This window comes from Pseudophryne corroboree, chromosome 1 (assembly GCF_028390025.1).
Source record: "Pseudophryne corroboree isolate aPseCor3 chromosome 1, aPseCor3.hap2, whole genome shotgun sequence".
In the NCBI taxonomy this organism is placed as follows: domain Eukaryota; kingdom Metazoa; phylum Chordata; class Amphibia; order Anura; family Myobatrachidae; genus Pseudophryne; species Pseudophryne corroboree.
Window position 1 is genome coordinate 5606647 of NC_086444.1, and position 25197 is coordinate 5631843.

The 25197-nt window shown below is 48.3% G+C and overlaps 1 protein-coding gene across 2 annotated transcripts in view; it reads left to right on the forward strand.

The window, feature by feature from the left end:
* Positions 1-25197, forward strand: part of HINT2 (histidine triad nucleotide binding protein 2) — a 116143-nt gene that overhangs the window by 15906 nt on the left and 75040 nt on the right. Inside the window, exon 2 of one of the 2 annotated variants that reach the window (XM_063916104.1) lies at positions 1418-1539. In XM_063916104.1, the coding sequence (XP_063772174.1) occupies positions 1420-1539 (120 nt within the window). In that variant the 5' untranslated portion in view covers positions 1418-1419. Of the gene's footprint in view, positions 1-1225; positions 1540-25197 lie in introns of both variants that reach the window. The other variant, XM_063914201.1, reaches the window with a different exon arrangement.

Sequence of the window (25197 nt, forward strand, 5' to 3'; positions counted from 1 at the left end):
ACACTGCCTCATCTATATATACTGTATCACACACACTGCCTCATCTATATATACTGTATCACACACACACACACTGCCTCATCTATATATACTGTATCACACACGCACTGCCTCATCTATATATACTGTATCACACACGCACTGCCTCATCTATATATACTGTATCACACACACACTGCCTCATCTATATATACTGTATCACACACACACTGCCTCATCTATATATACTGTATCACACACACACTGCCTCATCTATATATACTGTATCACACACGCACTGCCTCATCTATATATACTGTATCACACACGCACTGCCTCATCTATATATACTGTATCACACACACACTGCCTCATCTATATATACTGTATCACACACACACTGCCTCATCTATATATACTGTATCACACACATACACTGCCTCATCTATATATACTATATCACACACACTGCCTCATCTATATATACTGTATCACACACACTGCCTCATCTATATATACTGTATCACACACATACATTGTCTCATCTATATATACTGTATTACACACACACTGCCTCATCTATATATACTGTATCACACACACACTGCCTCATCTATATATACTGTATCACACACACACTGCCTCATCTATATATACTGTATCACACACACTGCCTCATCTATATATACTGTATCACACACACACTGCCTCATCTATATATACTGTATCACACACACACTGCCTCACCTATATATACTGTATCACACACACACTGCCTCATCTATATATACTGTATCTCATACTCACAGTGAGTAATACTTCAGATCGGGATGTGGTTATGTGATCGGTGGACAGAAGACCGCCTGTCACAATACCGCCACTGGGATCCCGGCATCTGAAAATCCCACCTGTCGGCATGCTGACCATCAGGGACTATTCCCACTAGTGAGTGTCCACGAAAACCCATAGAGTGGGAATAGAACCTGTGGCGAGCGTAGCGAGGTGCTGAGCTCGCTGGGTGGAGAAATGTCTGTTTATTATGTACAGTATGCACCCTCCTGATTAGGCTCTATATCCTCCAGTATTGTATGGAATTGTATTGTGCTCAATGTAGTAATGTCTTGCACGATCTTCTCTCTTCCCGTAATACTTTGCCTCATTCTCTGTCTCTTTCTCATCTAGTCATGCCTGGGCTCTGTGCTCTACAGTAATGCTTTTCCTTATCTGTTGTCTCTTCCTCTTCTAGTAATGCCTGGACTCTGTGGTCTCCAGTAATGCCTTTTCTGATCTGCAGTCTCTTCCTCTTCTAGTCATGCCTGGGCTCTGTGGTCACCAGTAATGCCTTTTTTGATCTGCAGTCTCTTCCTCTTCTAGTCATGCCTGGGCTCTGTGGTCACCAGTAATATCTTTTCTGATCTGCAGTCTCCTCCTCTTCTAGTCATGCCTGGGCTACCGGTGTTGCGCATCTTGTACACTGGTATCGCTGTGAGATGTGTAGGGACATTTCGCTCTTCCATGGTTTTGGCCGAGGGATTGAAGCAGAAATGTGCTCAGCAGCAGGTAAGATCAAGAAAATATTCCCCTAGCATCAGCTCTGTATTCTCCACTCCTCAAAAAGCCACCAGGATGAACACAAATGTGAAAGTAGAAACCTTCTTTTATTGAAGCATAAACATTTAGGGTCTTATGTACCATTGAACATCTATTTTATTTGAATAAAATATACATTTTCTTACTGGGCATGTATTAATAAACAAAACAGAACAGTACAGACTAGTACAAACAAATTAACAGATCATTATAAATACATAACTACACTGAATATTTATCATAATTATAAAGAGAAGATGGAGTAGAGGGCCCTGCTTGCACAAGCTTACAGTATACAGGAGATAAGGATGGACACAAACAAGGGTGGTCAGAGGACATTTGTTGGCTGGGAGCGTATACCACAATATGAGAGCAACCAGGGAGAAATCCTGAATGTGACAGTGGTAAGAGGTAGGGATGACCATTCTAAAACCAATGGTTCTCAGCTAACCATGGCCCTCATTCCGAGTTGATCGGTCGCAAGGCGATTTTAGCAGAGTTACACACGCTAAGCCGCCGCCTACTGGGAGTGAATCTTAGCTTCTTAAAATTGCGACCGATGTATTCGCAATATTGCGATTACTAACTACTTAGCAGTTTCAGAGTAGCTCCAGACTTACTCTGCCTGTGCGATCAGTTCAGTGCTTGTTGTTCCTGGTTGACGTCACAAACACACCCAGCGTTCGCCCAGGCACTCCCACCGTTTCTCCGGCCACTCCTGCGTTTTTTCCGGAAACGGTAGCGTTTTCAGCCACACGCCCCTGAAACGCCGTGTTTCTGCCCAGTAACACCCATTTCCTGTCAATCACATTACGATCGCCGGAGCGATGAAAAAGCCGTGAGTAAAATTACTTTCTACATAGTAAAGTTACTTGGCGCAGTCGCAGTGCGAACATTGCGCATGCGTACTAAGCGGATTTTCATTGCGATGCGATGAAAAATACCGAGCGAACAACTCGGAATGAGGGCCCATGTTCCAGATTAGAAGGAGACACATTTTCCATTCTGTGAAGGGATCGAATACTTCTTTCTAATGGCTGCTGACTCTACTGCAGACGCCAGGATGAAGTATCTGCAGCCGAGCTCCTCTGCACAAGTGCAAACTTCCAAAGTCCACTGTTAAACTGTTGAATAGTTACCTAACACTGCCACTATTTTATGGCCCTCTTGCAGTGGAAGAGTCAATCATGGAGGAGGCAGTTATCATCCACAGAACATCAAGGGGTGGTTGGGGAAATTAGTCTGGAGATGTTGTGAGGTAATGAGGCTGGAGATGTAGGGAGGAGCAGTGAGGTAATGAGGCTGGAGATTTAGGGAGCAGCAGTAAGGAAATGAGGCTGGAGATGTAGGGAGGAGCAATAAGGTAATGAGGCTGGATATGTAGGGAGCAGCAGTGAGGTAATGAGGCTGGAGATGTAGGGAGGAGCAATGAGGTAATGAGGCTGGATATGTAGGGAGCAGCAGTGAGGTAATGAGGCTGGAGATGTAGGGAGGAGCAGTAGGTAATGAGGCTGGAGATGTAGGGAGGAGCAGTAGGTAATGAGGCTGGAGAGGTAAGGAGGAGCAGTGAGGAAATGAGGCTGGAGATGTAGGGAGGAGCAGTAAGGAAATGAGGCTGGAGATGTAGGAAGGAGCAGTGATGAAATGAGGCTGGAGAGGTAGGGAGGAGCAGTAAGGAAATGAGGCTGGAGATGTAGGGAGGAGCAGTGAGGAAATGAGGCTGGAGATGTAGGGAGGAGCACCAGTAAGGAAATGAGGCTGGAGATATAGGGAGGAGCAGTAAGGAAATGAGGCTGGAGATGTAGGGAGGAGCAGTGATTAAATGAGGCTGGAGAGGTAGGGAGGAGCAGTGAGGAAATGAGGCTGGAGATGTAGGGAGGAGCAGTAAGGAAATGAGGCTGGAGATGTAGGGAGGAGCACCAGTAAGGAAATGAGGCTGGAGATGTAGGGAGGAGCACCAGTAAGGAAATGAGGCTGGAGATGTAGGGAGGAGCAGTGAGGAAATGAGGCTGGAGATGTAGGGCGGAGCAGTGAGGAAATGAGGCTGGAGATGTAGGGAGGAGCAGTGAGGTAATGAGGCTGGAGATGTAGGGAGGAGCAGTAAGGAAATGAGGCTGGAGATGTAGGGAGGAGCAGTGATGAAATGAAGCTGGAGATGTAGGGAGGAGCAGTGAGGTAATGAGGCTGGAGATGTAGGGAGGAGCAGTGAGGTAATGAGGCTGGAGATGAAGGGAGGAGCGGTTAGGAAATGAGACTGGAGATATAGGGAGCAGCAGTGAGGTAATGAGGCTGGAGATGTACGGAGGTGCAGTGAGGTAATGAGGCTGGAGATGTAGGGAGGAGCAGTGAGGTAATGAGGCTGGAGATATAGGGAGCAGCAGTGAGGAAATGAGGCTGGAGATATAGGGAGCAGCAGTGAGGTAATGAGGCTGGAGATGTAGGGAGGAGCAGTGAGGAAATGAGGCTGGAGATGTAGGGAGGAGCAGTGAGGTAATGAGGCTGGAGATGTAGGAAGGAGCAGTGAGGTAATGAGGCTGGAGATGTAGGGAGCAGCAGTGAGGTAATGAGGCTGGAGATGTAGGGAGGTGCAGTGAGGTAATGAGGCTGGAGATGTAGGGAGGTGCAGTGAGGAAATGAGGCTGGAGATATAGGGAGGAGCAGTGATGAAATGAGGCTGGAGATGTAGGAAGGAGCAGTGAGGTAATGAGGCTGGAGATGTAGGGAGGTGCAGTGAGGAAATGAGGCTGGAGATATAGGGAGCAGCAGTGAGGAAATGAGGCTGGAGATATAGGGAGCAGCAGTGAGGTAATGAGGCTGGAGATGTAGGGAGGAGCAGTGAGGAAATGAGGCTGGAGATGTAGGGAGGAGCAGTGAGGTAATGAGGCTGGAGATGTAGGGAGGAGCAGTGAGGTAATGAGGCTGGAGATGAATGGAGGAGCAGTGAGGTAATGAGGCTGGAGATGAAGGGAGGAGCGGTTAGGAAATGAGACTGGAGATATAGGGAGCAGCAGTGAGGTAATGAGGCTGGAGATGTACGGAGGTGCAGTGAGGTAATGAGGCTGGAGATGTAGGGAGGAGCAGTGAGGTAATGAGGCTGGAGATATAGGGAGCAGCAGTAAGGAAATGAGGCTGGAGATGTAGGGAGGAGCAGTGAGATAATGAGGCTGGAGATGTAAGGAGGAGCAGTGAGGTAATGAGGCTGGAGATGTAGGGAGGAGCAGTGAGGTAATGAGGCTGGAGATGTAGGGAGGAGCAGTGAGGTAATGAGGCTGGAGATGTAGGGAGGAGCAGTGAGGTAATGAGGCTGGAGATGTAGGGAGGAGCAGTGAGGTAATGAGGCTGGAGATGTAGGGAGGAGCAGTGAGGTAATGAGGCTGGAGATGTAGGGAGGAGCAGTGAGGTAATGAGGCTGGAGATGTAGGGAGGAGCAGTGAGGAAATGAGGCTGGAGATGTAGGGAGGAGCAGTAAGGAAATGAGGCTGGAGATGTAGGGAGAAGCGGTGAGGAGATGAGGCTGGAGATGTAGGGAGGAGCGGTGAGGAGATGAGGCTGGAGATATAGGGAGCAGCAGTGAGGTAATGAGGCTGGAGATATAGGGAGCAGCAGTGAGGTAATGAGGCTGGAGATGTAGGGAGGTGCAGTGAGGAAATGAGGCTGGAGATGTAGGGAGCAGCAGTGAGGTAATGAGGCTGGAGATGTAGGGAGCAGCAGTGAGGTAATGAGGCTGGAGATGTAGGGAGGAGCAGTGAGGAAATGAGGCTGGAGATGTAGGGAGCAGCAGTGAGGTAATGAGGCTGGAGATGTAGGGAGGAGCAGTGAGGAAATGAGGCTGGAGATGTTGGGAAGAGCAGTGAGGAAATGAGGCTGGAGATGTAGGGAGGAGCAGTGAGGAAATGAGGCTGGTGATGTAGGGAGGAGCAGTGAGGAAATGAGGCTGGAGATGTAGGAAGGAGCAGTGAGGAAATGAGGCTGGAGATGTTGGGAAGAGCAGTGAGGAAATGAGGCTGGAGATGTAGGGAGGAGCAGTGAGGAAATGAGTCTGGAGATGTAGGGAGGAGCAGTGAGGAAATGAGGCTGGAGATATAGGGAACAGCAGTGAGGTAATGAGGCTGGAGATATAGGGAGCAGCAGTGAGGTAATGAGGCTGGAGATGTAGGGAGGTGCAGTGAGGAAATGAGGCTGGAGATGTAGGAAGGAGCAGTGAGGTAATGAGGCTGGAGATATAGGGAGCAGCAGTGAGGTAATGAGGCTGGAGATGTACGGAGGTGCAGTGAGGTAATGAGGCTGGAGATGTAGGGAGGAGCAGTGAGGTAATGAGGCTGGAGATATAGGGAGCAGCAGTGAGGTAATGAGGCTGGAGATGTACGGAGGTGCAGTGAGGTAATGAGGCTGGAGATGTAGGGAGGAGCAGTGAGGTAATGAGGCTGGAGATGTAGGGAGGAGCAGTGATGAAATGAAGCTGGAGATGTAGGGAGGAGCAGTGATGAAATGAAGCTGGAGATGTAGAGAGCAGCAGTGAGGTAATGAGGCTGGAGATGTAGGGAGGAGCAGTGATGAAATGAGGCTGGAGATGTAGGGAGGAGCAGTGAGGTAATGAGGCTGGAGATGTAGGGAGGAGCAGTGAGGTAATGAGGCTGGAGATGTAGGGAGGAGCAGTGAGGTAATGAGGCTGGAGATGTAGGGAGGAGCAGTGAGGTAATGAGGCTGGAGATGTACGGAGGTGCAGTGAGGTAATGAGGCTGGAGATGTAGGGAGGAGCAGTGAGGAGATGAGGCTGGAGATGTAGGGAGCAGCAGTGAGGTAATGAGGCTGGAGATGTATGGAGGAGCAGTGAGGTAATGAGGCTGGAGATGTAGGGAGGAGCAGTGAGATAATGAGGCTGGAGATGTAAGGAGGAGCAGTGAGGTAATGAGGCTGGAGATGTAGGGAGGAGCAGTGAGGTAATGAGGCTGGAGATGTAGGGAGGAGCAGTGAGGTAATGAGGCTGGAGATATAGGGAACAGCAGTGAGGAAATGAGGCTGGAGATGTACGGAGGTGCAGTGAGGAAATGAGGCTGGAGATGTAGGAAGGAGCAGTGAGGTAATGAGGCTGGAGATATAGGGAGCAGCAGTGAGGAAATGAGGCTGGAGATGTAGGGAGGAGCAGTGAGGTAATGAGGCTGGAGATGTAGGAAGGAGCAGTGAGGTAATGAGGCTGGAGATATAGGGAGCAGCAGTGAGATAATGAGGCTGGAGATATAGGGAGCAGCAGTGAGGAAATGAGGCTGGAGATGTAGGGAGGAGCAGTGAGGTAATGAGGCTGGAGATGTAGGAAGGAGCAGTGAGGTAATGAGGCTGGAGATATAGGGAGCAGCAGTGAGATAATGAGGCTGGAGATGTAGGGAGGAGCAGTGAGGAAATGAGGCTGGAGATATAGGGAGCAGCAGTGAGGAAATGAGGCTGGAGATGTAGGGAGGAGCAGTGAGGTAATGAGGCTGGAGATGTAGGGAGGAGCAGTGAGGTAATGAGGCTGGAGATGTAGGGAGGAGCACGAGTAAGGAAATGAGGCTGGAGATGTAGGGAGGAGCAGTGAGGTAATGAGGCTGGAGATGTAGGGAGGAGCAGTGAGGTAATGAGGCTGGAGATGTAGGGAGGAGCAGTGAGGTAATGAGGCTGGAGATGTAGGGAGGAGCAGTGAGGTAATGAGGCTGGAGATATAGGGAACAGCAGTGAGGTAATGAGGCTGGAGATATAGGGAGCAGCAGTGAGGTAATGAGGCTGGAGATGTAGGGAGGTGCAGTGAGGAAATGAGGCTGGAGATATAGGGAGCAGCAGTGAGGAAATGAGGCTGGAGATATAGGGAGCAGCAGTGAGGTAATGAGGCTGGAGATGTAGGAAGGAGCAGTGAGGTAATGAGGCTGGAGATATAGGGAGCAGCAGTGAGGTAATGAGGCTGGAGATGTAGAGCAGTGATGAAATGGGGCTGGAGATTTAGGGAGGAGTGAGGAAATGAGGCTGGAAATGTGGGAGAAGCAGTGAGGTACTGAGTTTGGAGATGTAGGGAGATAATGAGGCTGGAGATATAGGGAACAGCAGTGAGGTAATGAGGCTGGAGATATAGGGAGCAGCAGTAAGGAAATGAGGCTGGAGATGTAGGGAGGAGCAGTGAGATAATGAGGCTGGAGATGTAGGGAGGAGCAGTGAGGTAATGAGGCTGGAGATGTAGGGAGGAGCAGTGAGGTAATGAGGCTGGAGATATAGGGAGGAGCAGTGAGGTAATGAGGCTGGAGATGTAGGGAGGAGCAGTGAGGTAATGAGGCTGGAGATATAGGGAACAGCAGTGAGGTAATGAGGCTGGAGATGTACGGAGGTGCAGTGAGGTAATGAGGCTGGAGATGTAGGGAGCAGCAGTGAGGAAATGAGGCTGGAGATGTGGGAGAAGCAGTGAGGTACTGAGGTTGGAGATGTAGGGAGATAATGAGACTGGAGATGTAGGGAGGTGCAGTGAGGAAATGAAGCTGGAGATGTGGGAGAAGCAGTGAGGTACTGAGGTTGGAGATGTAGGGAGGAGCAGTGAGGAAATGAAGCTGGAGATGTGGGAGAAGCAGTGAGGTACTGAGGTTGGAGATGTAGGGAGGAGCAGTGAGGTAATGAGGCTGGAGATGTAGGGAGGAGCAGTGAGGTAATGAGGCTGGAGATGTAGGGAGGAGCAGTGAGGTAATGAGGCTGGAGATATAGGGAGCAGCAGTGAGATAATGAGGCTGGAGATGTAGGGAGGAGCAGTGAGATAATGAGGCTGGAGATGTAGGGAGGAGCAGTGAGGTAATGAGGCTGGAGATGTAGGGAGCAGCAGTGAGGTAATGAGGCTGGAGATGTAGGGAGGAGCAGTGAGGTAATGAGGCTGGAGATGTAGGGAGGAGCAGTGAGGTAATGGGGCTGGAGATTTAGGGAGGAGTGAGGTAATGAGGCTGGAGATGTAGGGAGCAGCAGTGAGGTAATGAGGCTGGAGATGTAGGGAGGAGCAGTGAGGTAATGAGGCTGGAGATATAGGGAGGAGCAGTGAGGTAATGAGGCTGGAGATGTAGGGAGGAGCAGTGAGGTAATGAGGCTGGAGATATAGGGAACAGCAGTGAGGTAATGAGGCTGGAGATGTACGGAGGTGCAGTGAGGTAATGAGGCTGGAGATGTAGGGAGCAGCAGTGAGGAAATGAGGCTGGAGATGTGGGAGAAGCAGTGAGGTACTGAGGTTGGAGATGTAGGGAGATAATGAGACTGGAGATGTAGGGAGGTGCAGTGAGGAAATGAAGCTGGAGATGTGGGAGAAGCAGTGAGGTACTAAGGTTGGAGATGTAGGGAGGAGCAGTGAGGAAATGAAGCTGGAGATGTGGGAGAAGCAGTGAGGTACTGAGGTTGGAGATGTAGGGAGGAGCAGTGAGGTAATGAGGCTGGAGATGTAGGGAGGAGCAGTGAGGTAATGAGGCTAGAGATGTAGGGAGGAGCAGTGAGGTAATGAGGCTGGAGATATAGGGAGCAGCAGTGAGATAATGAGGCTGGAGATGTAGGGAGGAGCAGTGAGATAATGAGGCTGGAGATGTAGGGAGCAGCAGTGAGGAAATGAGGCTGGAGATGTAGGGAGCAGCAGTGAGGTAATGAGGCTGGAGATGTAGGGAGGAGCAGTGAGGTAATGAGGCTGGAGATGTAGGGAGGAGCAGTGAGGTAATGGGGCTGGAGATTTAGGGAGGAGTGAGGTAATGAGGCTGGAGATGTAGGGAGCAGCAGTGAGGTAATGAGGCTGGAGATATAGGGAGGAGCAGTGAGGTAATGAGGCTGGAGATGTAGGGAGGAGCAGTGAGGTAATGGGGCTGGAGATGTAGGGAGGAGCAGTGAGGAAATGAGGCTGGAGATATAGGGAGCAGCAGTGAGGTAATGAGGCTGGAGATGTAGGGAGGAGCAGCGAGGTAATGAGGCTGGAGATGTAAGGAGCAGCAGTGAGGAAATGAGGCTGGAGATATAGGGAGGAGCAGTGAGGTAATGAGGCTGGAGATGTAGGGAGGAGCAGTGAGGTAATGGGGCTGGAGATTTAGGGAGGAGTGAGGTAATGAGGCTGGAGATGTAAGGAGCAGCAGTGAGGAAATGAGGCTGGAGATATAGGGAGGAGCAGTGAGGAAATGAGGCTGGAGATGTAGGGAGGAGCAGTGAGGTAATGAGGCTGGAGATGTAGGGAGATAATGAGGCTAGAGATATAGGGAGCAGCAGTAAGGAAATGAGGCTGGAGATGTAGGGAGGAGCAGTGAGGTAATGAGGCTGGAGATGTAGGGAGGAGCAGTGAGGTAATGAGGCTGGAGATGTAGGGAGGAGCAGCGAGGAAATGAGACTGGAGATGTGGGAGAAGCAGTGAGGTACTGAGGTTGGAGATGTAGGGAGATAATGAGGCTGGAGATGTAGGGAGGAGCAGTGAGGAAATGAAGCTGGAGATGTGGGAGAAGCAGTGAGGTATTGAGGTTGGAGATGTAGGGAGATAATGAGGCTGGAGATGTGGGGGGAGCAGTGAGGAAATGAAGCTGGAGATGTGGGAGAAGCAGTGAGGTACTGAGGTTGGAGATGTAGGGAGATAATGAGGCTGGAGATGTAGGGAGGAGCAGTGAGGAAATGAGGCTGGAGATGTGGGAGAAGCAGTGAGGTTTTGAGGTTGGAGATGTAGGGAGATAATGAGGCTGGAGATGTGGGAGAAGCAGTGAGGTACTGAGGTTGGAGATGTAGGGAGATAATGAGGCTGGAGATATAGGGAGCAGCAGTGAGGTAATGAGGCTGGAGATGTAGGGAGGTAATGAAGCTGGAGATGTGGGAGGAGCAGTGAGGTATTGAGGTTGGAGATGTAGGGAGATAATGAGGCTGGAGATGTTGGGAGGAGCAGTGAGGTATTGAGGTTGGAGATGTAGGGAGATAATGAGGCTGGAGATATAGGGAGCAGCAGTGAGGTATTGAGGTTGGAGATGTAGGGAGATAATGAGGCTGGAGATGTAGGGAGGAGCAGTGAGGTATTGAGGTTGGAGATGTAGGGAGATAATGAGGCTGGAGATGTTGGGAGGAGCAGTCATATCCCCCAATCCCCTGTAATCATCATGTTCCCCAATCCATCCTCTTATCATATCCCTCAATCCCCCCTTCTCATCATGTCCCCCTATCCCCCCTCTCATCAAAGGGAAGTTAATCTGAACCGGGTAATTGTAGACCAGTAAGTCTTACATCTATAGTGGGGAAAGTACTGGAGGGTATTTTAAGGGATAGAATACAGGAGTTCATTGAAGACAATAAGGTTATTAATATGAACCAACACGGATTTGTGAAGGACAGATTATGTCAAACTAAATAGGCTTTTATTAAACAGTCAGTGCGAACCTAGATCAGGGTAAAGAGGTGGATGTAATCTTTTTAGACTTTTCTAAAGCTTTCGATACTGTACCGCACATGAGACTTATCTACAAAGTAAGAGAACTTGGGCTAGGGAGCACAATATGTTCTTAGGTTAGAAATTGGATAATAGGGAGCAGTGAGTGGTGGTAAATGGAATGTTTTCGAAATGGACTGAAGTGCTAAATTGTGTGCCACAAGGGTCTGTACTTGGGGGGTAATCTGAGTTGATGGCAGCAGGAACTTTGTTAGCAATTGGGCAAAACCATGTGCAGTGCAGGGGAGGCAGATGTAACATGTGCAGAGAGAGTTAGATTTGGGTGTGGTGTGTTCAATCTGCAATCTAAATTGCAGTGTAAAAATAAAGCAGCCAGTATTTACCCTGCACAGAAACAAAATAACCCACTCAAATCTAACTCTCTCTGCACATGTTATATCTGCCTCCCCTGCACTGCACATGGTTTTGCCCAACTGCTAAAAAATTTCCTGCTGCGATCAATTCAGTATTACCCCCCTTGGACCACTATTGTTCAACATTTTCATAAATGATCTAGTACTAGATCTAGAGAGCATGGTGTAAATTTTTGCTGACGATACCAAATAGTGTAAGGTTATAAATGGGCAGTAAAATGGCGAATGAGGTATTCACTATAGACAAATGTAAGATAATGCACTTTGGTAGCAAGAACAAAAATACTACCTACATACTAAATGGGGTAACAGGGGATTCTGTACTGGAAAAAAAAAAGATTTTGGTGCAACATAGATAACAAACTTAGCAGTAGCACCCAATGTAGGATTGCAGCAAAAGGGGCAAACAAGGTATTAACAAGCATAAAGCAGGGAATTGTGCAAGGGACGAGGGTGTTATACTCCCATTATATAAATCACTAGTGAGGCCACATCTTGAATACTGTGCACAATTATGGGCACCATACTAGAAAAAGGATATCCTGGAACTAGAAAAGGTTCACAGGCGGGCGACCAAATTGATTAAGGGGATGGAGACGCTAGAATACGAGGAAAGGCTTGCTAGGCTAGGCATGTTTACACTGGAAAAGAGGAGATTAAGAGGTGACATGATCAACACTTACAAATATATAAGTGGTCAATACTCAGAGCTAGCGGGGGATTTGTTTTTGGTAAGATCATCACAAAGGACACGTGGACATGCGCTTAGGTTAGAGGAGATTTTGCACACAGAGACGGAAATGGTTATGGTGGGTAGATCACATACTTAAAAAAAGAAAAAGAAAAGAGGAATAAACACAACGACCGTCAGTTAAAATTTAGTCTTAAAAAGATTACATTGTAGGAGATCACTAACAGGTTGAACTTGATGTACAATTGTCTTTTCTCTTACGTCCTAGAGGATACTGGGGTCCATTTAGTACCATGGGGTATAGACGGGTCCACTAGGAGCCTTGGGCACTTTAAGAAATCAATAGTGTGCGTTGGCTCCTCCCTCTATGCCCATCCTATCAGAGTCAGTTTAGAATATGTGCCCGGAGGAGCCGGTCATGCTTAGGGAAGCGCCTGAAGAATTTTCTGCATTTATTTTCTGTTTGTTATTTTCAGGCAGGTCTGGACGGCATCAGCCTGTCTGCTTCGTGGGACTTAGGGGTAAACTGCCCAACCTCCTACAGGGTTAATGGTCCCGTTCCCCGCTGACAGGACACTGAGCTCCTGAGGGAACCATTCGCAAGCCCCAGCACGGCGAGCGTACCCTCCCGCAGCACGCTGCCACCCCTAACAGAGCCAGAAGATAGAAGAGTGGTGAGTAGGCGTCCGGCGGCCATGTTAGCGGGTCACCAGCGGTAATGGCGGCATGAGGGTAGGAGCGCAGTGCTGACATGCAGGCTGCGTCTCCAGGCTCAGGACAACATGCTGTGTGTGTGTTACGCTGTGAGGGGCGCGCTGAGCCACTAAACACAATACCCACACTGGCAGTACAGCTCACAGGGGTTCTAACACACTGTTAAACATCACAAACACCTCAGCCAGTATAAAAAAACCAGGAAGCCGCGCGCCATTAAGGGGGCGGGGCTTCACTATGAGCGGATCCAGCAGCTCACCAGCGCCATTTTCCCTCTGCAGCTTACACTGACAAGACTGGCAGAGACACGCAGCTCCTCCACAAGGACTCCACAATTCCTCAGCGGTACCAGGGGGTCATAGTAAGGGGGGGCAGGGGATGGGGGGGGGTGTTAGAATACCAAGCCCCTATTAAGAGTGCTCATTCTGCGACCCAGCTAAGCCTGGCATTACCAAGAAGGGCGCTTTGTGGCTGGCTCCATCATACTCTGTGTCCCCCTAGAAGGGCGCTGTGGGGGATACTTGTGCTTTTAACCTTTTCCTGTTTGTGTGTGTGTACACTTCACATTTACAATGTCAGGAAAGGAGTGTGTTTCATGCAGAGCAGAGTGTTTTTCTTCTCCAGGGGGATCACTACAATGTACTCAGGATAGTACACATTCTCAGGCTAGTGGATCAGAACCAGCATGGTTGGGTTCACTAAAAGGGATGATCTCAGATATTTCTAATAAATTATCCCATACTGAGAAGTAAACGCAATACTTAAGACAGTCTGTGGGGGCGTGGCCTGGCTGCTGAGGGAAGCAGCAGCACATTAGGAGAGCTCCTGAGATTTGGGGCTTAAACGCCCTCAAATATCTCACATCTGCATGCCCTTTCTGCATCAAGGGGCTCCCTTGTTTACCCTGACCCCTCTGGTGTGCCCTGTTTGAGCCACGGAATCGGGGAGCAGCTCGTGGAGCTCCCGCGGATTGCGGCCTGCAGGCAGCCATTAGACCGAGGCCTAGATTTATCTCCCAGGCCGGCACGCACTTCCGGAGCCGCGGGAGTGGGACGTGGACCTTCCCTTTACCCCCTGGAGCCTTAGTCGCCGCTGGACCTACTGAGAGGACGTCTCCTGCTGCCCCCAGCTCTCGTCGGCTGTCTGGGATCGCCGGGGCCGCCGGCAGCTGACGGAGCAGCGGGACGCCCGGCAGCCATTTTAGAAGAGGCCTCTCCGCATCTGGGGACCTTCGGCCAGCTCTCGAAGCCCAGGAACATATTGGGGGTGCGGCCCGCGGGATCCGGTGGTGGTCCGGTGGACTATTGTGGAGCTACATCTCTGGTGGGGGGTAAGCGATTTGTCACCGCATGCTCACAGCGCTGCCCCCTTGACACAGCAGGGTTCTTGCTCTCTCTGGAGCCAGCATATTTTCACCGACCTCTGTCTCCCCACACAATTGGCTACCCCTTGGGCAGATCAACCCCTCGAGGTTGCATTATTATTACTGGCTGCTGGCACTGCGCGCCGGTTAGTACCGGATTTACCTGGCCTAGCTCCGGCTCCTGTTGCAACTGCTCCCACTCTCAGCAAGACTGCATCTGCCTCTGATCTCACATACCTGCCTCCTCCGCTTTCCAGTGTGCAGTTACACCATTCTTCCTACTTCTAGCTGCCATATATATTTTACTCCTCTTGTCTGCGATATGTAGCTGTCCCCAGCTGAGGGCTTACCTGCAGCTATGTGAGAACCCCCGACCATTTCTTTGATGATGCTTCTGCTTGCCTGATGATTGCCTAAGGCCACGTGGGGGGCTATGGCACGGCGACGACCAGCGCATCTATACATTGCCAGGGATATGTGATAGTGGAACACTACTCTACCTTTTCTTACAGACCGATTTCATGGTGAGAGGCGCAAGGAAGAAAAAGGCCAAAACCAAGCCGGACGAGATTCCAAAATCTGCGACACGTCATTTGTCAGACCTGCGTCAGTTCTTAACTCCGCTGACCACAGGCTTTACCGCCACCTTAGCAGCTCCGGACTCCCTGATTCTTCACACTCTAGAGGGCAATATGTCGGTTCCCAGGAACACACAATCCCCATTGGCCTCCTCTTCGTCTGCAGAAATTAGCGAAATTCTATCTCGCGTCAAATCACTTCCCACAAAACAAGATTTCTCGGCTTTAGAGACTTGCTTGCTCTCCACCATCAAACATTAGGTGGCAGCACTCCAACAGGACATGTCTCAAATTGCGGCCCGTGTTGATATATTAGAACGTCATGAGACATCCAGCATGGACACTCTAACTAAATTTTAAGAGGTGATTTCTCATCAGAGGAGCGATATTGCCTTGCTCAAGTCGCACATTGAAGATCTGGATAATCGCGGGAGGCGGAATAATATCAGGGTCAGAGGCCTCCCTGAAAGTGTCCAGCAGGCTGACCTGACGACTGCTCTAACTACAATATTTGGAGAGCTTAGTGATCTGGATCCGAACGAGGCCATCGTGTTTGATAGGGCACACCGAGCTCTCCGTCCTCGTGGTATACCATCAGGCCGACCGCAGGATGTGATTTGCAGGCTCCACTATTATGCCCAAAAAGAGGAGATAATGAGACAGGCCCGCCAGCTGACTGACATCGATTTCCAGGGGGAAAAGATTCAGCTATTTCCGGATCTCGCATGGTCGACCCTGCAACAGCGCCGAGCCTTAAAGCCCCTTACCGATTCCCTACGGAAACAAGAACTGAAATATAGATGGGGCTTTCCCTTCTCTCTCCAGGTTTCCCATAATGGCAGAGCAGTTTCTCTCTCCAGACCTTCAGAGTTACCGGCCTTCCTCACGACCCTAGGTCTACAGCCAATGCTGTTACCTGACTGGGACTCTTTTCACTACCAACCTGACATACCAGCCATGACCCCTCCAGACGACATGTGGCAACAAGTGTGATCCCCGCGGACGCGGGGAACCCGTCCTACTAGCTCACAATCTACTAAGCCTCCTTGACTGTGATGCCTTGCTTTGTCGTGGTGAAATTGTTCCTGTCATTGCAGTTGCATAATTGGTTTCTTTTGTTCCTTTGTGCTACAACACGTCATTAATATGTATGATCGGTTCTGTAATGGTTTTCTAGATAAGTTATCGTTAGAATGTGTTTCAAATATGTTTAGGCTAAATTTTTACCAATGATGATAATAGAGATGAGCGGGTTCGGTTCCTCTGAATCCGAACCCGCCAGAACTTCATGTTTTTTTTCACGGGTCCGAGCGACTCGGATCTTCCCGCCTTGCTCGGTTAACCCGAGCGCGCGCCCGAACGTCATCATGACGCTGTCGGATTCTCGCGAGGCTCGGATTCTATCGCGAGACTCGGATTCTATATAAGGAGCCGCGCGTCGCCGCCATTTTCACACGTGCATTGAGATTGATAGGGAGAGGACGTGGCTGGCGTCCTCTCCGTTTAGAATTAGAATAGATTAGAGAGACACTTGATTTACTAATTTTGGGGAGCATTAGGAGTACTCAGTAGTGTACAGTGCAGAGTTTTGCTGATAGTGACCAGTGACCACCACTTTTATTTATAATCCGTTCTCTGCCTGAAAAAAGCGATACACAGCACACAGTGACTCAGTCACATACCATATCTGTGTGCACTGCTCAGGCTCAGGCCAGTGTGCTGCATCATCTATTATCTATATATAATATTATATATATCTGTCTGACTGCTCAGCTCACACAGCTTATAATTGTGGGGGAGACTGGGGAGCACTACTGCAGTGCCAGTTATAGGTTATAGCAGGAGCCAGGAGTACATAATATATTATATAGTGAGTGACCACCAGACACACAGTGCAGTTTATTTAATATATCCGTTCTCTGCCTGAAAAAAGCGATACACACAGTGACTCAGTCAGTCACATACCATATCTGTGTGCACTGCTCAGGCTCAGGCCAGTGTGCTGCATCATCTATATATATTGTATATCTGTCTGACTGCTCAGCTCACACAGCTTATAATTGTGGGGGAGACTGGGGAGCACTACTGCAGTGCCAGTTATAGGTTATAGCAGGAGCCAGGAGTACATAATATTATATTAAAATTAAACAGTGCACACTTTTGCTGCAGGAGTGCCACTGCCAGTGTGACTAGTGACCAGTGACCTGACCACCAGTATATAATATTAGTAGTATACTATCTCTTTATCAACCAGTCTATATTAGCAGCAGACACAGTACAGTGCGGTAGTTCACGGCTGTGGCTACCTCTGTGTCGGCACTCGGCAGCCCGTCCATAATTGTATATACCACCTAACCGTGGTTTTTTTTTCTTTCTTTATACATACATACTAGTTACGAGTATACTATCTCTTTATCAACCAGTCTATATATTAGCAGCAGACACAGTACAGTGCGGTAGTTCACGGCTGTGGCTACCTCTGTGTCGGCACTCGGCAGCCCGTCCATAATTGTATATACCACCTAACCGTGGTTTTTTTTTTCTTTCTTTATACATACATACTAGTTACGAGTATACTATCTCTTTATCAACCAGTCTATATATTAGCAGCAGACACCGTACAGTGCGGTAGTTCACGGCTGTGGCTACCTCTGTGTCGGCACTCGGCAGCCCGTCCATAATTGTATATACCACCTAACCGTGGGTTTTTTTTCTTTCTTTATACATACATACTAGTTACGAGTATACTATCTCTTTATCAACCAGTCTATATTAGCAGCAGACACAGTACAGTGCGGTAGTTCACGGCTGTGGCTACCTCTGTGTCGGCACTCGGCAGCCCGTCCATAATTGTATATATCACCTAACCGTGGTTTTTTTTTCTTTCTTTATACATACATACTAGTTACGAGTATACTATCTCTTTATCAACCAGTCTATATATTAGCAGCAGACACAGTACAGTGCGGTAGTTCACGGCTGTGGCTACCTCTGTGTCGGCACTCGGCAGCCCGTCCATAATTGTATATACCACCTAACCGTGGTTTTTTTTTTCTTTCTTTATACATACATACTAGTTACGAGTATACTATCTCTTTATCAACCAGTCTATATATTAGCAGCAGACACAGTACAGTGCGGTAGTTCACGGCTGTGGCTACCTCTGTGTCGGCACTCGGCAGCCCGTCCATAATTGTATATACCACCTAACCGTGGTTTTTTTTTCTTTCTTTATACATACATACTAGTTACGAGTATACTATCTCTTTATCAACCAGTCTATATATTAGCAGCAGACACAGTACAGTGCGGTAGTTCACGGCTGTGGCTACCTCTGTGTCGGCACTCGGCAGCCCGTCCATAATTGTATATACCACCTAACCGTGGTTTTTTTTTCTTTCTTTATACATACATACTAGTTACGAGTATACTATCTCTTTATCAACCAGTCTATATATTAGCAGCAGACACAGTACAGTGCGGTAGTTCACGGCTGTGGCTACCTCTGTGTCGGCACTCGGCAGCCCGTCCATAATTGTATATACCACCTAACCGTGTTTTTTTTTTCTTTCTTTATACATACATACTAGTTACGAGTATACTATCTCTTTATCAACCAGTCTATATATTAACAGCAGACACAGTACAGTGCGGTAGTTCACGGCTGTGGCTACCTCTGTGTCGGCACTCGGCAGCCCGTCCATAATTGTATATACCACCTAACCGTGGTTTTTTTTTCTTTCTTTATACATACATACTAGTTACGAGTATACTATCTCTTTATCAACCAGTCTATATATTAGCAGCAGACACAGTACAGTGCGGTTGTTCACGGCTGTGGCTACCTCTGTGTCGGCACTCCGCAGCCCGTCCATAATTGTATATACCAGTGACCTAACCGTGGTTTTTTTTTCTTTCTTTATACATACATACTAGTTACGAGTATACTATCTCTTTATCAACCAGTCTATATATTAGCAGCAGACACAGTACAGTGCGGTAGTTCACGGCTGTGGCTACCTCTGTGTCGGCACTCCGCAGCCCGTCCATAATTGTATATACCAGTGACCTAACCGTGGTTTTTTTTTCTTTCTTTATACATACATACTAGTTACGAGTATACTATCTCTTTATCAACCAGTCTATATATTAGCAGCAGACACAGTACAGTGCGGTAGTTCACGGCTGTGGCTACCTCTGTGTCGGCACTCCGCAGCCCGTCCATAATTGTATATACCAGTGACCTAACCGTGGTTTTTTTTTCTTTCTTTATACATACATACTAGTTACGAGTATACTATCTCTTTATCAACCAGTCTATATATTAGCAGCAGACACAGTACAGTGCGGTAGTTCACGGCTGTGGCTACCTCTGTGTCGGCACTCGGCAGCCCGTCCATAATTGTATATACCAGTGACCTAACCGTGGTTTTTTTTTCTTTCTTTATACATACATACTAGTTACGAGTATACAATCTCTTTATCAACCAGTCTATATATTAGCAGCAGACACAGTACAGTGCGGTAGTTCACGGCTGTGGCTACCTCTGTGTCGGCACTCCGCAGCCCGTCCATAATTGTATATACCAGTGACCTAACCGTGGTTTTTTTTTCTTTCTTTATACATACATACTAGTTACGAGTATACTATCTCTTTATCAACCAGTCTATATATTAGCAGCAGACACAGTACAGTGCGGTAGTTCACGGCTGTGGCTACCTCTGTGTCGGCACTCGGCAGCCCGTCCATAATTGTATATACCAGTGACCTAACCGTGGTTTTTTTTTCTTTCTTTATACATACATACTAGTTACGAGTATACTATCTCTTTATCAACCAGTCTATATATTAGCAGCAGACACAGTACAGTGCGGTAGTTCACGGCTGTGGCTACCTCTGTGTCGGCACTCCGCAGCCCGTCCATAATTGTATATACCAGTGACCTAACCGTGTTTTTTTTTCTTTCTTTATACATACATACTAGTTACGAGTATACTATCTCTTTATCAACCAGTCTATATATTAGCAGCAGACACAGTACAGTGCGGTAGTTCACGGCTGTGGCTACCTCTGTGTCGGCACTCGGCAGCCCGTCCATAATTGTATATACCAGTGACCTAACCGTGGTTTTTTTTTCTTTCTTTATACATACATACTAGTTACGAGTATACTATCTCTTTATCAACCAGTCTATATATTAGCAGCAGACACAGTACAGTGCGGTAGTTCACGGCTGTGGCTACCTCTGTGTCGGCACTCCGCAGCCCGTCCATAATTGTATATACCAGTGACCTAACCGTGGTTTTTTTTTCTTTCTTTATACATACATACTAGTTACGAGTATACTATCTCTTTATCAACCAGTCTATATATTAGCAGCAGACACAGTACAGTGCGGTAGTTCACGGCTGTGGCTACCTCTGTGTCGGCACTCGGCAGCCCGTCCATAATTGTATACTAGTATCCAATCCATCCATCTCCATTGTTTACCTGAGGTGCCTTTTAGTTGTGCCTATTAAAATATGGAGAACAAAAATGTTGAGGTTCCAAAATTAGGGAAAGATCAAGATCCACTTCCACCTCGTGCTGAAGCTGCTGCCACTAGTCATGGCCGAGACGATGAAATGCCAGCAACGTCGTCTGCCAAGGCCGATGCCCAATGGCATAGTACAGAGCATGTCAAAACCAAAACACCAAATATCAGTAAAAAAAGGACTCCAAAACCTAAAATAAAATTGTCGGAGGAGAAGCGTAAACTTGCCAATATGCCATTTACCACACGGAGTGGCAAGGAACGGCTGAGGCCCTGGCCTATGTTCATGGCTAGTGGTTCAGCTTCACATGAGGATGGAAGCACTCAGCCTCTCGCTAGAAAACTGAAAAGACTCAAGCTGGCAAAAGCACCGCAAAGAACTGTGCGTTCTTCGAAATCCCAAATCCACAAGGAGAGTCCAATTGTGTCGGTTGCGATGCCTGACCTTCCCAACACTGGACGTGAAGAGCATGCGCCTTCCACCATTTGCACGCCCCCTGCAAGTGCTGGAAGGAGCACCCGCAGTCCAGTTCCTGATAGTCAGATTGAAGATGTCAGTGTTGAAGTACACCAGGATGAGGAGGATATGGGTGTTGCTGGCGCTGGGGAGGAAATTGACCAGGACGATTCTGATGGTGAGGTGGTTTGTTTAAGTCAGGCACCCGGGGAGACACCTGTTGTCCGTGGGAGGAATATGGCCGTTGACATGCCAGGTGAAAATACCAAAAAAATCAGCTCTTCGGTGTGGAGGTATTTCACCAGAAATGCGGACAACAGGTGTCAAGCCGTGTGTTCCCTTTGTCAAGCTGTAATAAGTAGGGGTAAGGACGTTAACCACCTCGGAACATCCTCCCTTATACGTCACCTGCAGCGCATTCATAATAAGTCAGTGACAAGTTCAAAAACTTTGGGTGACAGCGGAAGCAGTCCACTGACCAGTAAATCCCTTCCTCTTGTAACCAAGCTCACGCAAACCACCCCACCAACTCCCTCAGTGTCAATTTCCTCCTTCCCCAGGAATGCCAATAGTCCTGCAGGCCATGTCACTGGCAATTCTGACGAGTCCTCTCCTGCCTGGGATTCCTCCGATGCATCCTTGCGTGTAACGCCTACTGCTGCTGGCGCTGCTGTTGTTGCCGCTGGGAGTCGATGGTCATCCCAGAGGGGAAGTCGTAAGCCCACTTTTACTACTTCCAGTAAGCAATTGACTGTTCAACAGTCCTTTGCGAGGAAGATGAAATATCACAGCAGTCATCCTACTGCAAAGCGGATAACTGAGGCCTTGGCATCCTGGGTGGTGAGAAACGTGGTTCCGGTATCCATCATTACTGCACAGCCAACTAGAGACTTGTTGGAGGTACTGTGTCCCCGGTACCAAATACCATCTAGGTTCCATTTCTCTAGGCAGGCGATACCGAAAATGTACACAGACCTCAGAAAAAGAGTCACCAGTGTCCTAAAAAATGCAGCTGTACCCAATGTCCACTTAACCACGGACATGTGGACAAGTGGAGCAGGGCAGGGTCAGGACTATATGACTGTGACAGCCCACTGGGTAGATGTATGGACTCCCGCCGCAAGAACAGCAGCGGCGGCACCAGTAGCAGCATCTCGCAAACGCCAACTCTTTCCTAGGCAGGCTACGCTTTGTATCACCGCTTTCCAGAATACGCACACAGCTGAAAACCTCTTACGGCAACTGAGGAAGATCATCGCGGAATGGCTTACCCCAATTGGACTCTCCTGTGGATTTGTGGCATCGGACAACGCCAGCAATATTGTGTGTGCATTAAATCTGGGCCAATTCCAGCACGTCCCATGTTTTGCACATACCTTGAATTTGGTGGTGCAGAATTTTTAAAAAAACGACAGGGGCGTGCAAGAGATGCTGTCGGTGGCCAGAAGAATTGCGGGACACTTTCGGCGTACAGGCACCACGTACAGAAAACTGGAGCACCACCAAAAACTACTGAACCTGCCCTGCCATCATCTGAAGCAAGAAGTGGTAACGAGGTGGAATTCAACCCTCTATATGCTTCAGAGGTTGGAGGAGCAGCAAAAGGCCATTCAAGCCTATACAATTGAGCACGATATAGTAGGTGGAATGCACCTGTCTCAAGTGCAGTGGAGAATGATTTCAACGTTGTGCAAGGTTCTGATGCCCTTTGAACTTGCCACACGTGAAGTCAGTTCAGACACTGCCAGCCTGAGTCAGGTCATTCCCCTCATCAGGCTTTTGCAGAAGAAGCTGGAGGCATTGAAGGAGGAGCTAACACGGAGCGATTCCGCTAGGCATGTGGGACTTGTGGATGCAGCCCTTAATTCGCTTAACAAGGATTCACGGGTGGTCAATCTGTTGAAATCAGAGCACTACATTTTGGCCACCGTGCTCGATCCTAGATTTAAAGCCTACCTTGGATCTCTCTTTCCGGCAGACACAGGTCTGCTGGGGTTGAAAGACCTGCTGGTGACAAAATTGTCAAGTCAAGCGGAACGCGACCTGTCAACATCTCCTCCTTCACATTCTCCCGCAACTGGGGGTGCGAGGAAAAGGCTCAGAATTCCGAGCCCACCCGCTGGCGGTGATGCAGGGCAGTCTGGAGCGACTGCTGATGCTGACATCTGGTCCGGACTGAAGGACCTGACAACGATTACGGACATGTCGTCTACTGTCACTGCATATGATTCTCTCAACATTGATAGAATGGTGGAGGATTATATGAGTGACCGCATCCAAGTAGGCACGTCACACAGTCCGTACTTATACTGGCAGGAAAAAGAGGCAATTTGGAGGCCCTTGCACAAACTGGCTTTATTCTACCTAAGTTGCCCTCCCACAAGTGTGTACTCCGAAAGAGTGTTTAGTGCCGCCGCTCACCTTGTCAGCAATCGGCGTACGAGGTTACATCCAGAAAATGTGGAGAAGATGATGTTCATTAAAATTAATTATAATCAATTCCTCCGCGGAGACATTGACCAGCAGCAATTGCCTCCACAAAGTACACAGGGAGCTGAGATGGTGGATTCCAGTGGGGACGAATTGATAATCTGTGAGGAGGGGGATGTACACGGTGATATATCGGAGGGTGAAGATGAGGTGGACATCTTGCCTCTGTAGAGCCAGTTTGTGCAAGGAGAGATTAATTGCTTCTTTTTTTGGGGGGGTCCAAACCAACCTGTCATATCAGTCACAGTCGTGTGGCAGACCCTGTCACTGAAATGATGGGTTGGTTAAAGTGTGCATGTCCTGTTTTGTTTATACAACATAAGGGTGGGTGGGAGGGCCCAAGGATAATTCCATCTTGCACCTCTTTTTTCTTTTCTTTTTCTTTGCATCATGTGCTGATTGGGGAGGGTTTTTTGGAAGGGACATCCTGCGTGACACTGCAGTGCCACTCCTAGATGGGCCCGGTGTTTGTGTCGGCCACTAGGGTCGCTAATCTTACTCACACAGCTACCTCATTGCGCCTCTTTTTTTCTTTGCGTCATGTGCTGTTTGGGGAGGGTTTTTTGGAAGGGACATCCTGCGTGACACTGCAGTGCCACTCCTAGATGGGCCCGGTGTTTGTGTCGGCCACTAGGGTCGCTAATCTTACTCACACAGCTACCTCATTGCGCCTCTTTTTTTCTTTGCGTCATGTGCTGTTTGGGGAGGGTTTTTTGGAAGGGACATCCTGCGTGACACTGCAGTGCCACTCCTAGATGGGCCCGGTGTTTGTGTCGGCCACTAGGGTCGCTAATCTTACTCACACAGCTACCTCATTGCGCCTCTTTTTTTCTTTGCGTCATGTGCTGTTTGGGGAGGGTTTTTTGGAAGGGACATCCTGCGTGACACTGCAGTGCCACTCCTAGATGGGCCCGGTGTTTGTGTCGGCCACTAGGGTCGCTTATCTTACTCACACAGCGACCTCGGTGCAAATTTTAGGACTAAAAATAATATTGTGAGGTGTGAGGTATTCAGAATAGACTGAAAATGAGTGTAAATTATGGTTTTTGAGGTTAATAATACTTTGGGATCAAAATGACCCCCAAATTCTATGATTTAAGCTGTTTTTTAGTGTTTTTGGAAAAAAACACCCGAATCCAAAACACACCCGAATCCGACAAAAATAATTCGGTGAGGTTTTGCCAAAACGCGTTCGAACCCAAAACACGGCCGCGGAACCGAACCCAAAACCAAAACACAAAACCCGAAAAATTTCAGGCGCTCATCTCTAGATGATAATACTCTCTTCATTCCTTGGTAATTTTTTCTACATTGAATAGCCTTTTGAACCGCGGGTGGTCGCTGTCCTTGGCCCCCCGTAGGACCCCCATTATGCTGCGTCCCCTGTCTCTTCAGGTTGGGAGCCGGCAGGATTCCGCTCCTGTCCCTATTGCAGCAGCCCTTTTTCTTATACTATGGTTAGCTATGTTTGGTATTGTTGTACTTTGCGGTGTGGCTCTCCACACTACACTTTCTTTCTTTACTTTCCTTGGTTACATCTCAACTTTATTTCTTTTCTTTGCTGTCCTGTCTTCTCCTCCTCCTTTAACTGCGGTTGGGATGACTAATACAAACCTGTTTGGGCTTAAGCTATAATGGGTCCAGGTGACTTACATGTTACTACCCTCAATGTGAAGGGCTTAAATATTCCTGAGAAAAGGTCTAAACTTCTCAAATGGCTTAGAGATGAGAGAGTGGACGTTGCTTTTATTCGGGAAACTCATTTCAAGATCAGCCATGTGCCGTCACTTAAGTGTCATTATTACCCTCATGTCTTTTTGGCTAATAACCCTTCTGGTAAGACATTAGGTGTGGCTGTGCTATTCACCCGTCACCTGCCTGTTCTTAATGTCACGTCTCACAGATTAGTTGAAGGTAGGGGGTTGCTGGTTAAATGTGATATCCATAATCAACGTTTTTCCTCTTTGACTGTTTATGCTCCCAATATTAAGCAGCCTTCC